Raw genomic sequence first — 18,009 nt, 5'->3', positions numbered from 1 at the left:
CTTTGTTAACACCTGGGCCTCTATAACATCGGACTCGTGGGTCCTCAACATCGTCCGTAGGGGTTATGCCCTCGAGTTCCAAGAGCTCCCCCCAACTGGATCCTTCATGTCCACTCCCCCCTCGGACACCCTTCTCGACGAAGTGTGCACTTTGCTGGACAAGGGAGCGATCTCCCCTTTATCACCTGACCAGTCCTCCAGGGCCTTTTTCTCCAGGTACTTCACGGTACCGAAGGCGGATGGAGGCATCAGACCAATCTTGGATCTGAGGGAACTCAACCTTTTTCTTGAATACCGTCGGTTCCGGATGGTCACCTTGGCTTCTATTCTGCCGCTCCTCCACCAGGGCCTGTGGTTCGCGACGGTCGACTTGAAGGATGCCTACTTCCACATCGGAATTCGGGAGTCCCACCGGAGATTCCTCGCCTTCGCCGTCAGCTCCACCGCGTACCACTACAACGTGCTCCCCTTTGGCCTTGCCACGGCCCTGAGGGTCTTCACGAAGTGTATGGCCCCGGTGGTGGCATACCTTCATCAGAGGGGCTACAGAGTCTTCCCGTACCTGGACGACTGGTTGTTTGCCGCCGATTCACAGCACGAGCTCCGAGAGGCGGTCTCATTCGCCTTGCACCTTTTGGACTCTCTCGGACTGGTCGTCAACGAAGAGAAGTCCCACTTCACTCCGACCAGACAGGCCAAGTTCATCGGAGCCATCCTCAACTCCGACAGATGCTCCGCCTTTCTCCCTCCGGAACGTTTCCAGGCGTTGGTAGCATCGTTCAGGCCTTGCACGTCTCACAGAAGAGTGAGGGCCAGAGACGTCCAGGTGGCGCTGGGCCACATGGCGTCGACGACGTTCGTGACACCATGGGCAAGGCTTCGCCTCCGACCACTGCAGTCCTGGTTCTTCTCAGTCTTCTCTCCGATGGAGGACCCTCCTTCCAAGTGGCTCACGGTACTGAGACCGGTGGCCGCCTTGCTGAGATGGTGGCTCGACGGCCACAATGTCTGCATCGGGATGCCCTTCCATCAACCTCAGCCGCAATTGACTTTGACGACCGATGCTTCTCTGGAGGGTTGGGGTGCCCACCTGCTCGACCTGGTTGTCAAGGACAAGTGGTCGGCCCAGGACAAGCTTCTCCATATCAATGCTTTGGAGATGCTCGCCGTCGAGAAGGCCCTGAGGGCATTCGAGCTTACTGTCACAGGCAAGGTGGTCCTCCTCAGGACGGACAACACTACCGTGATGTATTACATCAACAAGCAAGGAGGCACCAAGTCCAGGACTCTGCTTAAGATCACTCTTCACATCTGGAACTGGTGCATCCAGAGACAGGTGCTCCTCCAGGCGATGCACCTCCCAGGAGAGGACAACGAGTTGGCAGACCGCCTAAGCAGGTCCTCTTTGGTGTGCCACGAGTGGAGGCTCCATCCGGAGACGGTCAGCGACCTGTTCGAGTGGTGGGGAACCCCCCGGATCGACCTCTTCGCGACCGAGTGGAACAGCCACTGTCCCCAGTTCTGCTCCAGAAGGCAAATGGACGGATCCCTCGGAGACGCGTTTGCCTTCCTTTGGACGGGAGAGCTGCTTTACGCCTTTCCTCCCTTTCCTCTCATCATCAGGGTGGTGTCCAAGATGACAACGGACCGTTCGCATGCGATCCTGATCACCCCGTGGTGGCCGAGACAGCCTTGGTTCGCATCCCTTCTCCACCTCTCCAGGAGATGCTTCCTCCGCCTCGACTTCCGTCCCGACCTGTTGTCGGTCCAGGACGGCCAGATCCTGCACCCGGACATCGAGAGCCTGCCGCTGGTGGCCTGAAGGATACAGCCCTAGCCGACCTGCCGGAGGCGGTGAGGATGGTGATCCTGGCTGCAAGGAAACCTTCCACCCAGCGGTCCTATGCCCTGAAATGGAAGAGGTTTAGCCTTTTCCTTGACCGAAAGGGCTTGTCTCCTGCTCAAGTGTCCACTCCAGTGGTGCTGGAGTTTTTGATGGCGCTTTTGGATGAGGGGCTGTGCCTCACATCCATCAAGTGCTATCTATCTGCCGTTTGTGCCAAGTACCAATTCGGGGGGAGGGCTTCCTTTTTCAGGGATCCCTTGGTGAAGGGGTTCCTTAAGGGATGTGCCAACTTGCATCCTCCTGTGTCGGTACCGGCGCCGGCTTGGAGCTTGGAGGCGGTACTGTCCGCGCTCCAGTCCAAGCCTTTCGAGCCAATGGCCACAGCGGACTTGAGACTACTGACTTGGAAAACCGCTTTTCTTGTGGCCATCACCTCTGCCCGCCGTGCGGGCGAACTCTGTGCCTTGCAGAGGGACCAGCCCTTCCTGAGGTTTCACAAGGACAAGGTGGTCCTGCGGACAGACATTACTTTCTTACCTAAGGTTGTGTCTGCTTTCCACATGTGCCAGGACATTGTGTTGCCTACTCTCGCATCCAACCCGACTTCGGATGCGGAGCGAAGCCTGCACTCTCTTGATGTCAGGAGAGCACTGGCTTTTTACATGGACAGAACTGCTGCCTCCAGTCGCTCCGAAAGACTCTTCCAGTGCTACTCGGAGCCGAAGAAGGGGTTGCCTGTGTCTCTGCAGAGGTTTTCCAAATGGGTGGCCGGTACCATCCACCTCTGCTATGAACTTTTGGGCAAACCTCTCCCGGGCAGGGTTCCGTCTCACTCCACACGGGCAATGTCAGCATCCTCTGCATTCCTGTCGGGGATTTCCTTGGAGGATGTCTGCAAGGCTGATGTCTGGTCCCAACCTCTGACTTTTATAAAGCACTATAGGTTGGACACCAGAGCCATCCGAGACGCAGCTTTCGGGAGGGCTGTGTTGGTTTCAGGTTTGCATTGATTGCACTACTGAGCGTTTGTGTTTCAGCACTTATGTACAGATGTCACTGTTTTCAATTTGTCCATTGTTGATTTGCACAATTTCTATGGGACTGGTCTTGCACGACCTCTTGTTCCCTTTTCAGGTTTAGCAATGTTATTGCTATGTTTAGTTTGTCCATCAACAAAAAGGCTGACTCTTTTTATGGTTCAAGGTGTTTATTGTTCCAATAAATATGCCTTTGGTTTACCATAGCTTTGGTTCCAGGACACTCCCTCCGCCACATACCTAAGCTTGTCAGTCTAAACCCATTTGTATGATTCGCAGAGACCACGAAGAAGAAGGACAGGTTGCTTACCTGTAACAGTATTTCTTCGAGTGGTCATCTGCGAATACATATAAATCCCACCCGTCCATCCCCTCAGTGTCCTGCTCTTATTGGCTCTTTCCATCGCCTGCTTGGCGGAAAAAATTGCGGAACTGGGGAAAGAGCGGGAAGGCAGGGGCCTTATAATGGGTGGGCGGAGTTACCGCCAAAAAGTTTCTATATGTTGCAAAGTAAACTTTGCCCAGTGATTCCAGAAGTTTCCGAACAGCACTGCGCAGGCGCAATAAAACCCATTTGTATGTATTCGCAGATGACCACTCGAAGAAATACTGTTACAGGTAAGCAACCTGTCCTTCTTCGAGTGGTCATCTGCGAATACATACAAATCCCACCCGTCCATCCCCTCAGTGTCCTGCTCTACATTGGCTCTTCCATCGCCTGCTTGGCGGAAAAATTGCAGAACTGGGGAAAGAGCGGGAAGGCAGGGGCCTTATAACGGGTGGGTGGAGTTACCGCCAAAAAGTTTCTATATGTTGCAAAGTAAACTTTGCCCAGTGATTCCAGAAGTTTCCGAACAGCACTGTGCACGCGCAGTGAAACCCGTTTGTATGTATTCACAGATGACCACTCAAAGAAATACTGTTACAGCTAAGCAACCTGTCCTTACAGTTGTAAATCGCTTAGACACTGCTTAGACGGTATGAAGCAGTATATAAATGAAGCGTGTTTGTTTGTTTACAGTGATGCTCATGGGTTTAAAAGGGGGAGCAGAGACCAAGCAGTTGTGTAGAGAGCATTTTTAGCATCATTTTTTTTATTTGGGGTGGCAAATAAGTTGGCATAGCTGGCATTTTAGTGTCACCTTATTTGCGGAGGTCTGTGTTCACATCTCTGCTGAGGAATGAGCTTCCCTTGATAACTATCCCTGGTCTATCCCACAACTTGACTTCCTGTACAGGGTTGTTGTGAGTGTTACAGTAGAAAGGGAATAACCTTGTGTACCACCCTGAGCTTCTTGGAAGAAGGGCAAGATGGCAGGCTGCTTAATAAGACTGGAGGTGTGGAATGGCATCTGATTCCCTCTCTTCTGCTTTCCTGTAGGGTGAACACACACGACTGGAGCTCAGCAGCACTTCACAGCTGCTCCTGGAAACAGAGTCAGAGGTACTGGCCCATCTCTGTCTCCTCTGTAACCATGCACAAGTGGGTTAGGATGCCAGGGAGTGGGTGAATTTCTTCACGTGCCCAACAAAGGCATGCTTGGCCTACCACTCCACCCCACTTAGGAGAAACAGCCCTGCATGACTTATGGAAAGCAGTGGAGGGGACTGGTTGGATCCCATGCTATAAAATGATCTATCAAGCTTCGGGGGGGGGGGGGGAGTGATTGATGGTCTTCCTGGAGGGACATTTCAGTGATGCCCCCTTCCTTCATTTCCCCTGATTTGTGCCTTTCCTCAGCTCCTCCAGAGGATACAGACGCTGGCCCAGCTGCTTCTCAGCCTCCAGGTAAGTAGCCCTACTTATTTTCACACACACACACCACCACACACACATTACTTAGCTTTCATTGTTTATATTTTGGAGTCCTGGATTTAGATAGCCTGGGCCAATTTTTGCCAGTTGACTGGTTGCTGCCGAGGTCTTGGTGCCTTCTTTCATTGTTTCTTTATGACACTAATCCAGTGAAAAGCAATAATATGTTTGTCCTTTAGCATTATTCCACTTTGTGTGCTTTTCATTTGTATTATTGTTTTTTAAATCCTGTTGTGTGCTGTTGTGAGTCCCATCTGTGAGGGAAAAGATGGAATATCAATCTGTTTGTCCCTTCAGTGAAAGGAAATGTTGGTTTTGGGGTAGGTTTTTTGACAGAGGCCTGTATGGAGCATCCCTGAAGGTGAAGGAAGGGCTCATCTCTCTGCCCGTCCTATAGGTTTCTATCGGCACCTTCCCCAGAGTGTCCAGAAAAAGTTTCCCCCTGCAGCCGTAAGTGTGTGTGTGTTTATGCATTCACTCACAGAGCTTATTCACACATTTTTGGTCTTCTCCTAATTCAGGGCTGGGTACATAGGGGTAGTTTTAAACGTATGCCCCTTACTTCCATTTGGCCACACAAAGTCTGAAAGTGGTGTAATATTGCTTCCAGTTTCATTGTGGACTGGGTTTTGGCTTTAGGAGGACAGACTGAGCACAGTTGCTCAGTAAATACCCCAGAGGCACCAGATCTCATGTGATCTTGAAAACTAAGTAGGGTTAACCCTGGTTAAGACTTGGATGGGAGACTGTCAGGAAATCCCAGGTGCTGTAGATTATATTTCAGAGGAAGGAAACTCAAAGGCAAAACCATTCCAGAAGCTTCATCAGGCACATCCAGTATCTTTGCTTCTTTGAGGACTAAAAATGTGCTTGAAGGAAGCTGAATGTGTGGGTTTATGTAGATTTTCTCTATCCCTTATTTACTCACACATGTACACATTGATGCTCATGGGTTTAAGAAGAGGAGTGGAGACCAGGCAGATGCGTAGAGAGCATTTTTAGCATCACCCTTTATTTGGAGTGGCAAATAAGTTGGCACAGCTGGCATTTTTAGCAAAATCTTGTTAATGGGTATCCCTGGCCTATGAAAACGTATGACAGGTGAAGCACAGATATAGACACAGTTTTAAAACATGTATATGGGGGTGCGTTATAGGGGTGTTGTGGGGGCACAAAAAGTGGTCTTAGGGGCTGCATGTAGCCTGTGGGTTGCACTCTTTCTTGAGAGCATCCTGGTCTGGTGCTGCAGGTGTCTGGAGAGACTCAGGCGCTTGTGCCAAGTTGGGGAAGGGGTGCTGCTAAAGAGGCCCCCTTCCCTTCTGGGTCTTCATCCCCCATTTCACTCACCGGTGTGTGTGACCTTCCTTCCTCCCAGGCAGTTCTGGCCCAACAAGACAGCTACCTGGAAATGCAGCGGAGTGCTCTGCTGGACCGGGAAAAGCAGTTCCGCCTGCAGTCGACGCGAGGAAGCCTCCTTTTGGAGCAGGAACGCAAGCGCAACTTTGAGAAGCAGCGGGAGGAGCTAGCTGGGGTCCAGAAGCTGCAGAGCCAGCTGAAGTCCGAGCAGCAGCGGTGGGAGCGTGACAGAGACCGCCAGCAGCGGGAGATGGAGGCGGCTGTGGCCTGGCTGCACGAGCGTGAGGAGGAGGCCCAGCGGCTGCGCGAGCGCCTAGGCCAGGAGCGAGAGGAGCTAGATCGCCACCGGGTGGCCTACCAGCGCGACCTGGAGCACCTGCGTGAGGCCCAACGGGCCGTCGAGAAGGAACGTGAGCGCCTCGAACACCTGCGCCTTCTCAAGAAGCAGCACACCCTCTCCACCATCCCTGCTGCCACTACCAGTGGCGCCTTCTCCCCTGAGATGGGCCAGGTGAGTGGCGGACAGGTGGGGCAACCTGGAGTTTGGGGGGCATTATGTGTCAGGGAACATCTTTTCCTGCGTTGGTCCCAGATTTTGTTCCTAATAGGATTTTAGGGGCCGTGTTGCAGAGGACCACAACCAAGGGACCTGTATTTTATCTTGCCAAAGATATGACTACTTCTTTGTGAGAGACATTTTTTGCTATTTAAGAAGGCATGGAAAGTAAGGGGGAGAAGCCTGAGGGGGATCAGATTCCTTCCTGGGTCTAAAGGTTCCTTGTCAGTGCATGAGGGTTTCCATTTCTCTGGGATTTCCCCTGCTCCCCAGATGTTGATTACCCTATATACTCGACTATAAGTTGACATCATGTGTTCCTCAAGGTCAGGTTTTGGGGCCAAAATTGTTGATTTTTATATGACCCATGGATAGGTCAAGGGTAAAACCTAGGGGCATGTAACAAAGGATGTAAAGGACGAAGCAAAGGAAAATGATGCCAAAGAACTTTCAGAATTCCAGAAGTCATAACTGTGCTCATCTTAAAGGCTGGATGGATGAGAAAGTAGAGGGGGGTTAGTGCTTCCAGGACATTGATCCCATGGATAAGTCAACTCAGATTTTTTGGGTCAATTTTTTAACCTAAATTTCTAGACATATACATAAGTATATACAGTATTTTCCTTGTGGACCTATGGGGGGGGGACGTTGGGCTGGAGGGCTGTTTGGGGCTTTAGGGCTCTCACTTTCCTCCCTCCCTCCCCAGGCACATGCCTTGAGTCACTCAGTCAGCTTTAATGGCGAAGGGCCAGAGGGAAGTATACCGCTGCCTCCGCTGCTGCTGGCAAAACCAGGTGGGCGAACCAGCATCTCGGGGATGGATTATCTTGAACGGGCTGAGCCGGGTCGCCGGGACAGTGCAGCACTGGAGCAAGGGGTCCGCCCCGTACTTGGCTTGAAGAATGAGGTGCCCATCCATCTGCTGAGCGCCACCAACCAGATCCAGAAACAGGCGGCTATCCAGCAGCAGATCCCCACCAAACTGGCCACCTTCACTAAAGGCTGCAAGGAGAAGGCTGGAGGCAGTGGAAAGGGCATGAGGGGGGCCTCACACAGAACTGACAGCTCCGGTGAGTCAGGAGCCCCAGCAAGGAATTCACCTAATTCCCCCCAAATCCCCGGTTTTAAAAAGGCCTCGTCTGGGCCTAAAGCCCACCAGAACACAGCAAAACTGTCTCTTGGGAATATTTTTCCCCAGTAATCTTGCTACTCCCCTCTTCCTCCTCTGCCTCTTTTTTTAAAAAAGTGGAAAAATCAATTTGATTTGGGTGCTAAGGGAAGCTTGCTCAATGTTGGTTCAATGCACACACAAAACTTTGTTTCATCCACAGAATTATTTTTTAAATTGTATAAAATCATCTTCAGGTTGTATGCATAAAGTGTATATGAAGCACAAATGAATTTCTTGTTTTGGGCTGGAGTTCCAGCTTTCAGATATCTCATTAGGTGCATATCTGCAAAGACAGGTATTCTGAAATCAAAACACTTCTGCTGGTCCTAAACATTTCAGATAATAGAGACTCAACCTGTAAAAGTATATTCAGGTATATTACATAGGATTCAAAACAGGGTGAGATAAATCAGAGCGGTTCAAAGTTTTCAGTGAACAGCCATGTTTTTACTTGGTGTTCTACAGCTGGGGGTGTGCTTCTGACAAGACCCTCTCCCACATTCTCAGTGTACTGACCTCACTGGTGGGATGCAGAAGAGACACACACCCCCAGAAAACCTGGGCAGTGATCTGGAGGCACTGTGTGTCTGTCTGCTCCGTTCCTCCTTACGCTTCCCCCAAAAGATTAAAAATTGACAGAACTCAAACCAGAAGTGACAAAATGGCCACAAAGTGGTGGTTTGGTCCCCCAGGTACCATAGGAGTTTGCCTACCCCAGTCATGTGGCCCTGCCTGCCTATCCTATACTCACATTTTCTCTTGGACTGATGTGGTAGTGCTTTTTTTCTTTCCGCCTTCCAGCCTCTGTCGACATGAGGCAGCTCTTCCCTCCCCGGATGGTCAGCAAGGAGGACCCTCTCTCACAGAGCAAGCATTCCACCAGCCTGGTCTTTCCGCACAGCCAGAATGTTGCCTTCCTGTCAGGTAAGTCAGATGGGGAGGCTCAGATGGGTCAGCCGACAGTTGCTTGCCTTGGCCCAAAACAGCCTCTCCTCTCCTCTCCTTCTCTCAGCAGAGCCAACGGGCACTCCGGAAAGCAGCCACCCCACAGTGCCACCCCTGCAAACACCACCACCTACCTCTGCCAACCTCTTCAAGCCCAACAGTGTCCACGCCCTTCCGCCTGCACTGGATGATGCCACCAAGGAAGACGTTATTTTTTTCTGACCACCTCTCATCAGATCATGGGTTTTGAGATCCTCTGCCTTGGCCCAGTTTGCTTGGGTAGCAACCCAGTTGGGCAGTTCCCCCAGAAAAATTCTGCTTCAAAACTGAGGAGGCCTTTTGCTTTCATTTCATGTAAGGTCCTTTTGGGTGGGTTTATTTGGATCTGCATATATGAGTCCCTTGGCTTGTGCCCTTCTTTCTTTGCAAAACAAGAGGCAGCAGCTTGAAAGATTTTTGGGATTCTGACGGACGCCCTTTTTGCAGCTGTGTTTTCCAGTGACATCTTAGGTTGTGGTCTGGAGAGGAACTGAGCAGCCCAGGAACTCCAGGAGAGCCCCCCCTCTTCTTCCACACAGTGCAGACAGATTCTCCAGGGCAACTTTGGTTGTCCCTCCCCCATTCTCCCCCTCTGTATCTTTGTTCCTGCCAAAGACTGGCCCCCAGTCCAAAGCCAGCCTGGCAGCTGGCTGTGCAGTTCAAACCCTTTCCAAAGAGATGGAGGTGAGCTGAGGGACAGAAGGGACGCAGAAAAGCACCACTACAGGTGCCAAAATCTCACCTGTGGCCCCCTACAAAGGGAATGGAGAACCTTGCAGCCAAAGCAAAGTCAACTTGTTCTTCGTCTTTTGTCCATGCTCCTCCTTTGTGCCACTGGCCACAGTGTTAATGTGTGGCTTCTCCTGCTCTGATCTGGTTCCTCATCTCTGTGAACCAGAACAGGACAGGATTTTCCAAGTATTTGACAAGGAAGCACCCCCCCCCCTTGCTCCCTCTTGCTCAGAGCCCCCAGTTTGGGTTTTGACCTCCTGTTGTCTTTTGCTTGCATTAAAGGAATCTTTCAGAAGGGACCTTGCCTTCTGCAAGCTGGCTTCCCACTGGACCCCCCTCCTTGGTATCCATTTTCTTCAAAATGGGGCCTACACTGCATTCCATCAATCACTTTGGGAGAATGCAAAATAATAGAGAGACAAACCTTCATGCCTTCACCCCAGACTTAACCTCTGCTACGTCACAATGATGTGCAGGGCACTGTGAGCACCCCCTGACCGTTAGGCAATTTTGCAATGCAACATGGACTTTTGAAGGGAAGCCTTTTTCAGTCTGTGGGCCATGTCCTGTCTCGTCCTTTGGACTGTTCAGCAAGGAATTGGGAAACCAGGAGACTTGGTGGGATGTGCTTGTATTTGTATGTGTGTGTGTTCATTTCTCAATGAGAACATTTAGACTCACAAGGGAGGGCTGGGGCGGTCCAGCTCTCCAAAATATCCTCTTTGCAGATGGACGGTCCCTACATAGCAGAGAACAAGAGAGTATCCGTTTTGGCTGAAGTTTCAGCGAGAAAGTAGCAAATCCAACTGGAATTTGTGTTGGTGCACAAGTGTCTTTCCCACTCCCCAGCAACAGGGACGACATTGCAGAACCCCAAAAGTCTGAAAATATTGCTGTGGCCAGCCAGGAAGGAGAACAGTCGATGTCTTAATAATAATAATTAACATTCATAACAATCATGTCTTCTTCCTCTGGGCTGAGAAGGAAGAGAGCGCTTCCTCATCCTCTGATGTTTCTTTCTTTCCACTGTTGTCTTTGCAGTTTTTGTGGACTGTGTCCCAATTGTCTTGTGCCATGCTTCTCAGTGTCTTTATACTGTATGTATGTATGTATGTATGTATCTGAGTGTGTGTGTGTGTGTGTATATATATTTTTGGTATGGAAAAGAAATCGGAGCACTTTAGAATTATGGGTGTCATTTTAAACAAGTTTTTCTGCCCTGTGGGTGCTGTGGTTTCCCATGTCGAAGGCATTGGCTAGACTTCCATGGAGGAGACCCACCATTTCCCCTTCTCCATGGTTGTGTGTTCCCATAAGGAACCCCTTGTGTCCTGCTTGGACAGGCTTGGTGCCACACTGTGGCTGCTTTGCCCATCATACGTCCTGGCCAAAGCCATGCCTCAGTCCTCCCTTCCTAATAGATCCATTGTAGCCACTCTGTTTTTAACTTTATTTGTGAAGTGATTGGTTTTTAAATGTTTACCCTTTTTTGGTCCAATCTTTGCACTGCTGTAATGGTCAGACAGGATCCTGGCACACGCCACGTTGGCAGCAGAGAGAGAGGTGGAGGACTTCGGTTTTTGCTTTTTTTACAGCCATGAGAGGAATTGCTTTTCTGCTACTGGACGATTTTGGAGTCTCAGCCCCAAATCCTTCCCAATGGATTAAAACAACAAACATGGATCATTAAAAAGAAGTGGCATTCCTCCATTCTCTTGGGCTCTTGTTACTTCTGTTTGAAATGGCAGCTTCTAGCTTTGGCTGGTAAGCTTCCATGGGAAGACCCAAATTCTCTCCCAGTTTTCCAAGTACTTGCCTTTCCTTGTTCCCCGTCAGAAGCTGCTGGCCTTGGTGTCAGTTGTGGCTACTTTCTGGGGGCACAGGTCACCAAGGCATGATGCATGGGCACCCCCATCTTTATTGCATCCCTTCAGCGGCCTGTGCCACCTAAATGGCAGTTACTATGCTGAAATTGGGAGGGTAGGACCACATCATTGATCTAAAGCACTCAGAAGCACCATTTTGCTTAAAGCCCAAGGGGCATGGAGTCCATCCAGGGACATCTTTCCCAGGTGTGCAAAGAGTTGTAGGTGTGCTTGTGAGAGAAAGAAAACGTGTGTGCAACTCTTGGTTGCCTGGAGAGAGCGGAGGGAAGATGTCTGAGTGGGACATTGCCTACCTGGGCTCGCTCTTCTGCTTTCTTCTCAGCTGGGATAAAATTCTCAGAGAGCTGGAATGGGGTGGGGGAGACGCAGTTTCAGTGGCTGGTTGCTTTGCTGGAGCAAGCTAGCAGTCCTGTACCTCCCCACTTGCTTTCCCAAGCCTTACCGGGCAATGCCCAGGAGCAGCGATGCCCCCCAGAGGGCCGTACTGATGGCCCACCACTTGCTGGAGTTGGCACAGATTATTTTGGCATCTGCGGCCCAGGCCATGTGCTCGCAGGAATAGTACAGCTGGTCGGCGAGGTTGTTGAGGACGAGCCAGCGGACGGCAGCGTCTTCCTCCTGCGGCGCACTGAGAGAGGGATGAGGATGAGGATGAGGATCCAAGCCTAGAAAGCTACTTCCCAAGGCGAACCCATTCCCATGACTTTCATAGCATTCCAACATAAGTAATCCCTACGTTGAACTACATTTTGCCATGACTAAATAAAACAAAGGTAATTCACTGCCTTGCTGGGCACTTTCTTGGGGGGAAATGGCCAGAGAAGGCATAAAATGTGAACTATAATTCCTGCCTCTAAAATCGCCTAACACTCAGAATTTTTTTTTGCCAGGCAACAATGCTGTGGGTTGAAGGGCAAACAAAGGGAAGGCTCTGGAAGCCAAAGGCTTGAGTGGGGAGGGGGCTCTGCTTTCGTAGGGCAGCCCCCACCCCATTTTGCATACAAGGACCCTTGGTTCAACTCCCAGAGTTTCTCCTTGGTTAATAAAAGGATCCTGGGGGCCTGAGGCGAGCATTCTCTGCCCTGAGAGCTAGAGGGGAGACCAAGCGAGATGGAGACTCATAGAATTGTAGAGCTGGAAGAGACCCCAAGGGCCATCCAGTCCAACCCCCTTTTGCCATGCAGGAACTCTCAGTCAAAGCATCCCCATTGACAGATGGCCATCCAGCCTTTGTTTAAAAACCCCCAAAGAAGGGGACTCCACCACTTTCTGAGGAAGAGTGTTCCACTGTCAAACAGTCCTTACTGTCAGGAAGTTCCTGCTAATGTTGAGCTGAAATCTCTTTTCCCGGAGCTTAAATCCATTGCTCCAGGTCCTAGTCTCTGAAGCAGCAGAAAACAAGCTTGCTCCCTCCTTAATATGGCATCACTTCAAATATTTAAACAGGGCTATCATATCACCTCTTAACCTTCTCTTCTCCAGGCTAAACATCCCTAGCAGTTCCCTAATTCTTTCCTCATAGGGCTTCATGGTTTCCAGACCCTTCACCATTTTAGTCGCTCTCCTTTGGACACATGGCTCCAGTTTCTCAATGTCCTTTCTGAATTGTTTTGCCCAGAACTGGACACAATATCCCAGGTGGGGTCTGACCAATGCAGAATAGAGTGGCACTATTACTTCCCTTGATCCAGACACTATACTTCTACTGAACAATCTGAATGTGGCATTGCATGGCTTCCCTCTGCTCCCTCTTCTGCCCATGAAGCCCTGCCTGCAAGGGCAAAGGTGGCCTCTTCCTGCCAAGGTCAAAGGGCAACCAGCCCACCCACCAGGCAGCCCCACTGACCATGGGCCAGAGACTGGCAGGTTGCTGGAGGGGCCAAGGGCATTGCCCCCATCAGCCAAGTGGTGTTTGCTTTGGAGTCATGTGTGGGAGTCTTCTGCCAGGAAGCGGAGGCACTGCAAGGAAAGCACCAACTGAACCATTTCAGCTGTGCCCTCTTGCCCAGAAAACAGCTCCTGACATCTTTGGTTGCCTCAAATGGCACCCTTCTCATTGCCTGCGCTTTAAGAGCGGGTTGCATTCCTGTCCAGCCCAAAGGAGGAACTCTCTGAAGTCTGCTTGGTCTGGTCTGGTGCCAAGGAAAGGGGAGGACCCACCTGCGCGCCCCTCGGTGGCGAGAACAGGACTGGCCCTCAGGCCCCTTAGCTCTGCTGGCTGCCAACTAGGGAAAGCCTTTGCAATAGAGGGGCTTCTCTCAAGAATGGTGGGGAGTGGAGGGTGTATATGAGGAGGGGATTTCTCTCCTCATAGCCCCCCCCCCCGCCCCCCTTTTTTGCTACAATACCAAGAGGAGGCTCTTCTAAGCCAAGCTGCTTTGGATCCCAATTTTGGGATAAAAGAGGGATACAAATGAATATAATAATAAATAAATGTGAGGTCAGAAGCACAGACAGGGAGTCTGAGTCTTTTCTGGGGTCTTGAAGAAGAGGCAAATGACCTGGAGGCTTTGCTAGGGCCAAAAGCAACTTTCTGGGAAGGGCTGCACCCATTAAATGTCTGCCTGTCAGGCCAAGGAGGCTGCTGCTTGGCAAAAGGCCTGCAGGGGGCGCTCACAGCACGCTTTGCAAGTTAAGGCCTCCTTTATGGATTCTTCAAAGAAGTCCATAATTAAATCAAGGCAAAAGGATGTCACTCAAGAACGAAGGCTCGATAAAGAGAGGGAGGGAAGCACAGACATATTGAGAGATGCTCAGAGAGATACAGAGAAACAGAGAGAGGGACAGCGACAGGGAGAGGGGAGAGAGAAGTAGAAAGCGAGATGATAGATAAGATACATAGGACAGATAGAAAAGATAGATAAGATAGGATGGATAAGATAAGATAAGGTAGATAGATTCTCAATGGCTGCATCCACATGGCAGAAATAATCCCGTTTGACACCACTGTAACTTCCCTGGCTCATTGCTATAGAATCCTGGGAATGGTAGTTTGTTGTCGTACCCGAACTTTTGGACAAGTAAGGTTAAATGTCTCCCAAAACAACATTCCCAGAACTGCCTAGCACTGAGCCATAGCAGTCCAAGCGGTGTCAACCTGGATTATTCCTGCAGTGTGGATGCAACCAATGAGAACATCCGATCTCTGTTGGATCAGGCCCAGGTTGGGTCCATTGAGAGGTATACTGCTTCTAAACGTGGAGATTTCCTTTCGTTTTCACGCATTGCTTTTGTTTGTTGTTTTATGGGTGTCCCCCCCCCCCCCCCCATGGTTCTGCGTTTTGTAGCCTTTGGATAATGGGTCAGTATTAACTTCAGCCTTCCTCCCCACTTTCGGAGAGAATCATGGAATCGTACAGTTGGAATATACGTCAAGAACCCTGATCCAGTCCAACCCCTTTATTCTGCCATGCAGGAACTCTCTGTCAAAGCATCCCCATTGAGAGATGGCCCTCCAGCCTCTGTTTAAAGGCCTCCAAGGAAGGAGACTCCACCAAAATCTCCAAGGAAGGAGTGTGTTCCTCTGACAAACAGCCCTTACTGTCAGGAAGCTCCTCCTAATCTTGAGCTGGAATCTCTTTTCCTGGAGCTTGCATCCACTGTTCTGGGTCCTAGTCTCTGGAGCAGCAGAAAACAAGCTTTTAGTTGCCCTCCTTTGGAGACATGGCTCCAGTTTCTCAATGTCCTTTTTAAGTTGTGGTGCCCAGAACTGGACACAATATTCCAGGTGGGGCCTGACCAAAGCAGAATAGAGTAGCACTATTACTTCCCTTGATCTAGACACTATACTTCTATTGATGCAGTCTAAAACTGCATTGGTCTTTTTAGCTGCTGCATCACACTGTTGACTCATGTTGAATTTGTGGTCTACTTGGACTCCTAGATCCCTTTCACACATATAGGTCTCTTGTTCAGCCAGGTGTCCCCCATAATTCTATATCTGTGCATTTCATTTTTCCGCCTCAAGAGCAGTACCTTACATTTATTTGTGTTGAATTTCATTTTGTTAGCTTTGGCCCAGCCTTCTAGTCTATTCAGGTCATTTTGAATTTTGATCCTGTCCTCTGGGGTATGAGCTACTTACCTTGAGGCCCAGTCCATACTGGCGGCTGTAGGCAAGCATGGAGAGGTCATCAAAAAGGTGCAGGACGGTCCGGCAGTGGCTCAACTGTGCGGACACAGCCAGGAGGCTGCAGCCAAGCGGCGACTCTTCCGGCCATCTCCTGCCACCAAACTCCCTCCGGCCAGCTGGCAACCATAGCAGATGGTGCGCACCTTATGGGTGGGGGGAGACCACATTGTGATTTAATACTGGTCAATGACCAAAATAAATATTGATTGGTTTGTTGATTTTAAATATTGATTTTTAAAAAGAAAGCGTTACCAGAAACAGTTGATTGTAAAGAGATGCTCTTGAGGAAAAAGGCAAACAATGATCAGTACACAAAGACATCCGATGGAGAACCCAATTCCTGGTCAGAAGAGCGATTGTGGAAAAGGTGAATTTATAGGGCAAAGGGTCACTTTCCCCAAAAATGGGTTCAATAATAACAATAGTGATAGTGATACTATACATTATTAAAATACAAATCACAATTTAAAAAAGAATAATATTTGGGGGTTCTGTGGGGAAAGAGGCAAGATGGAGTCCTCCCCAAATGGCTTTCTCTGCCCCAGTTCACCCTTTTCCAAATCAAAAAACCTGGCAAGGCAAGGCATGGGAAGAGCGAGTGGTGCTGGGTTGGAGCAGAGCGAATGCAGGGCCTCCACTAAGCGTCAGCATAAATCCCATTTCTCCATCTGGTCCAACCACTCACTCACTCCCTTTGCCCCTTGGAGTGTAGTGGGGTCTCCTTCCTTGGAGGTCTTTAAACAGAGGCTGGATGGCCATCTGTCAATGCTTTGAGTGAGAGTCTCTGCATGGCAGAAGAAGGGGCTTGGACTGGATCAGGGCCCTTCTTGGGGTCCCTTCCAACTCTAGGATTCCATGATTCCAACTGGATTCAGGGTGTTTCACCTTTTGCACAACAGAAAGTGGCTCCAGCGCAGCCTAGGAGGACTGCGGATCCAAACACTGGGTTGCCTCCTGAGCTGCTCAGATGGCTGTGCAAACAGCATTCCCAGGGAAGGGAAAAGGACACAAGGACACTGTTTCTCTGGCTCTCTCCCCAAAGGCCTTGAAGGGCTTCAGACTCAGAGCTCTTTGGGTTTGGCAATGTTTGCACAGAGGCCATGGAACCTCTTGGAGACAGGGTCCAAGGAAAGGCATGTGGCTTCCTGCCCTGGGAAAGTCACACTCTCTCAGCCTCAGAGGACGCAACAGGAACAGCCAGAGATATATACAACAACAACAACAACAACAATGTAATACTAACAGCTAGAAATAGAATGCTATCACTAACAGTAATAGTAATAGTAATAATACCACTACAATAACAGTAACTGCTAGAAATAAAATAATTAAAATAACAGGAATAGCTAGAGACACAACATCAACAAGAACAATAACGCCACTAAACAGTAACAGCCAAAAATAGACACCAACAATACAAACACAAATAATAACAGCCAGAAATATATATGAATACCAATAGCAACAACAACAGCAACCATCGTCATCACAATCACAAGAAGAGTTCCTTTGGCAACAAAAGTTACTTTTGCGGAGAAGGGCCCCAAAGCGCCCTCTCCGAGCCCCGGGCCCCCGCTGCCTCCCCAAAGAGGCCCTCACCGCTCGGTCTCTGCCCCGGTGAGTCTCCAGCACCGCCACCAGGCCCCCCGCCGCCGCCATAGCAACGCTTCCGGGTTCGGTGGGCCCGCTCTGACCAATCCGCTGCGCCCAGGACCAGGGAATGGGGCGGGGCAGGGCTCGAAGAACTCCAACACCCAGAAGGCAACGCGGCGAGACGGGAAGCCGGAGGAGCCAAAAGAGGGTGAAGCGTTCTCCAACAAGGGATTTCAACCGTTTGAGGGGCAGAAGGAGGCTTGAGGGATAGTTTCTTTAAACCAGCTGAATCATTAAGAAGGCTGACAATAACAACAGCAATAATAATGTGGTTAATTCAGTGCAGAATCACAGAATCCTGGAGTTGGAAGGGACCTCAAGGGGCCACCCAGTCCATTTCCCCTTCTGCCATGCAGGAATACACAATCAAATCACTCCTGGCAGATGCAGCTGCATTTTCATTTTGCCATGATGTGCAGCATCCATCCACCCTCCAGAACTAATCCAGTTTGACACCACTTTGGTTCACAGTGCTATGGAATCCTGGTTCTGTGAGAGAGGCAGCTTTCCCGCAAAGTAGGCTTGCCATATCCCGCCTGGGGGCGGGACTTTCCCGGTTTGGGGCGGGGCCACATGGTCCCGCCCCAGTTTGGCCCCTCCCCCGGGACCTCCCCCCCCAGCAAGGCCCTGGAGGCAGCTCCACCCCTCCCCATGGCTGTGTGCCACCCTCCCCGCCTCCCTGCCTGACTTAAGGCTAGAGAGCAGGTCTTAAAGACATCTTCCACTCAGAGCTATTGCCAGCCCACTTGGTATATATACCCTGCAAAAGGCATTACTTTCAGGTTACAGTGAGCAAAGAAAAAAAGGCCATCAATCGTTCCTGTTTCCCTGGGAGTCTAA

At 50.3% G+C, this 18,009-nt stretch overlaps 2 protein-coding genes across 11 annotated transcripts in view; one reads left to right on the top strand and one right to left on the bottom strand.

The window, feature by feature from the left end:
* The window catches only part of ARHGEF18 (Rho/Rac guanine nucleotide exchange factor 18), a 77,964-nt gene extending 66,756 nt beyond the window's left edge, over positions 1–11,208 (top strand). For 6 of the 8 annotated variants that reach the window (XM_089535885.1, XM_089535887.1, XM_089535886.1 and 3 more), the window contains 6 exons: positions 4,265–4,327; positions 4,625–4,672; positions 6,075–6,566; positions 7,318–7,681; positions 8,584–8,706; positions 8,795–11,208. In XM_089535885.1, the coding sequence (XP_089392011.1) occupies positions 4,265–4,327; positions 4,625–4,672; positions 6,075–6,566; positions 7,318–7,681; positions 8,584–8,706; positions 8,795–8,949 (1,245 nt within the window). In that variant the 3' untranslated portion in view covers positions 8,950–11,208. The remainder of the gene's footprint in view (positions 1–4,264; positions 4,328–4,624; positions 4,673–6,074; positions 6,567–7,317; positions 7,682–8,583; positions 8,707–8,794) is intronic. The other 2 variants (XM_089535881.1, XM_089535883.1) reach the window with 2 other exon arrangements.
* Positions 11,209–11,546: 338 nt separating this feature from the next.
* On the bottom strand, positions 11,547–17,181 carry LOC149308517 (peroxisomal membrane protein 11C-like). 3 transcript variants are annotated; one of them, XM_089537082.1, is made up of 4 exons: positions 17,116–17,181; positions 15,469–15,659; positions 11,827–12,002; positions 11,547–11,728 (listed from the first exon to the last, which is right to left on the bottom strand). In XM_089537082.1, exons 2-4 carry the CDS (start codon positions 15,505–15,507, stop codon positions 11,674–11,676), a joined length of 270 nt encoding a protein of 89 aa, XP_089393208.1. In that variant the 5' UTR covers positions 15,508–15,659; positions 17,116–17,181; the 3' UTR covers positions 11,547–11,673. The 3 variants fall into 3 exon arrangements, with proteins under 3 accessions (XP_089393208.1, XP_089393209.1, XP_089393207.1); XM_089537083.1 differs by having other exon boundaries at positions 15,469–15,695; positions 17,116–17,176; XM_089537081.1 differs by lacking the exon at positions 17,116–17,181 and adding an exon at positions 16,973–17,044.
* Between the last annotated feature and the right edge of the window lie 828 nt (positions 17,182–18,009).

The sequence above is a fragment of the Sceloporus occidentalis genome, unplaced genomic scaffold, assembly GCF_023333645.1.
Source record: "Sceloporus occidentalis isolate IW3139 unplaced genomic scaffold, rSceOcc1.0.p SCAF_8, whole genome shotgun sequence".
NCBI classification, from domain to species: Eukaryota; Metazoa; Chordata; class Lepidosauria; order Squamata; family Phrynosomatidae; genus Sceloporus; species Sceloporus occidentalis.
Note: the sequence above shows the minus strand (reverse complement) of the source record. Positions and strands in the feature narration are given on the sequence as shown.

Excerpts from the sequence above, each read along its gene's own strand:
- LOC149308517 (XM_089537081.1), bottom strand. The coding sequence starts at position 17,003 with ATGACGATGGTTGCTGTTGTTGTTGCTATTG. Across the intron at positions 12,003-15,468 it reads AGTATGGACTGGGCCTCAAG|GAGGAAGACGCTGCCGTCCG; the intron begins GTAAGTAGCTCA and ends AGTGCGCCGCAG. Across the intron at positions 11,729-11,826 it reads CTGCTCCTGGGCATTGCCCG|CTCTCTGAGAATTTTATCCC; the intron begins GTAAGGCTTGGG and ends ACCCCATTCCAG.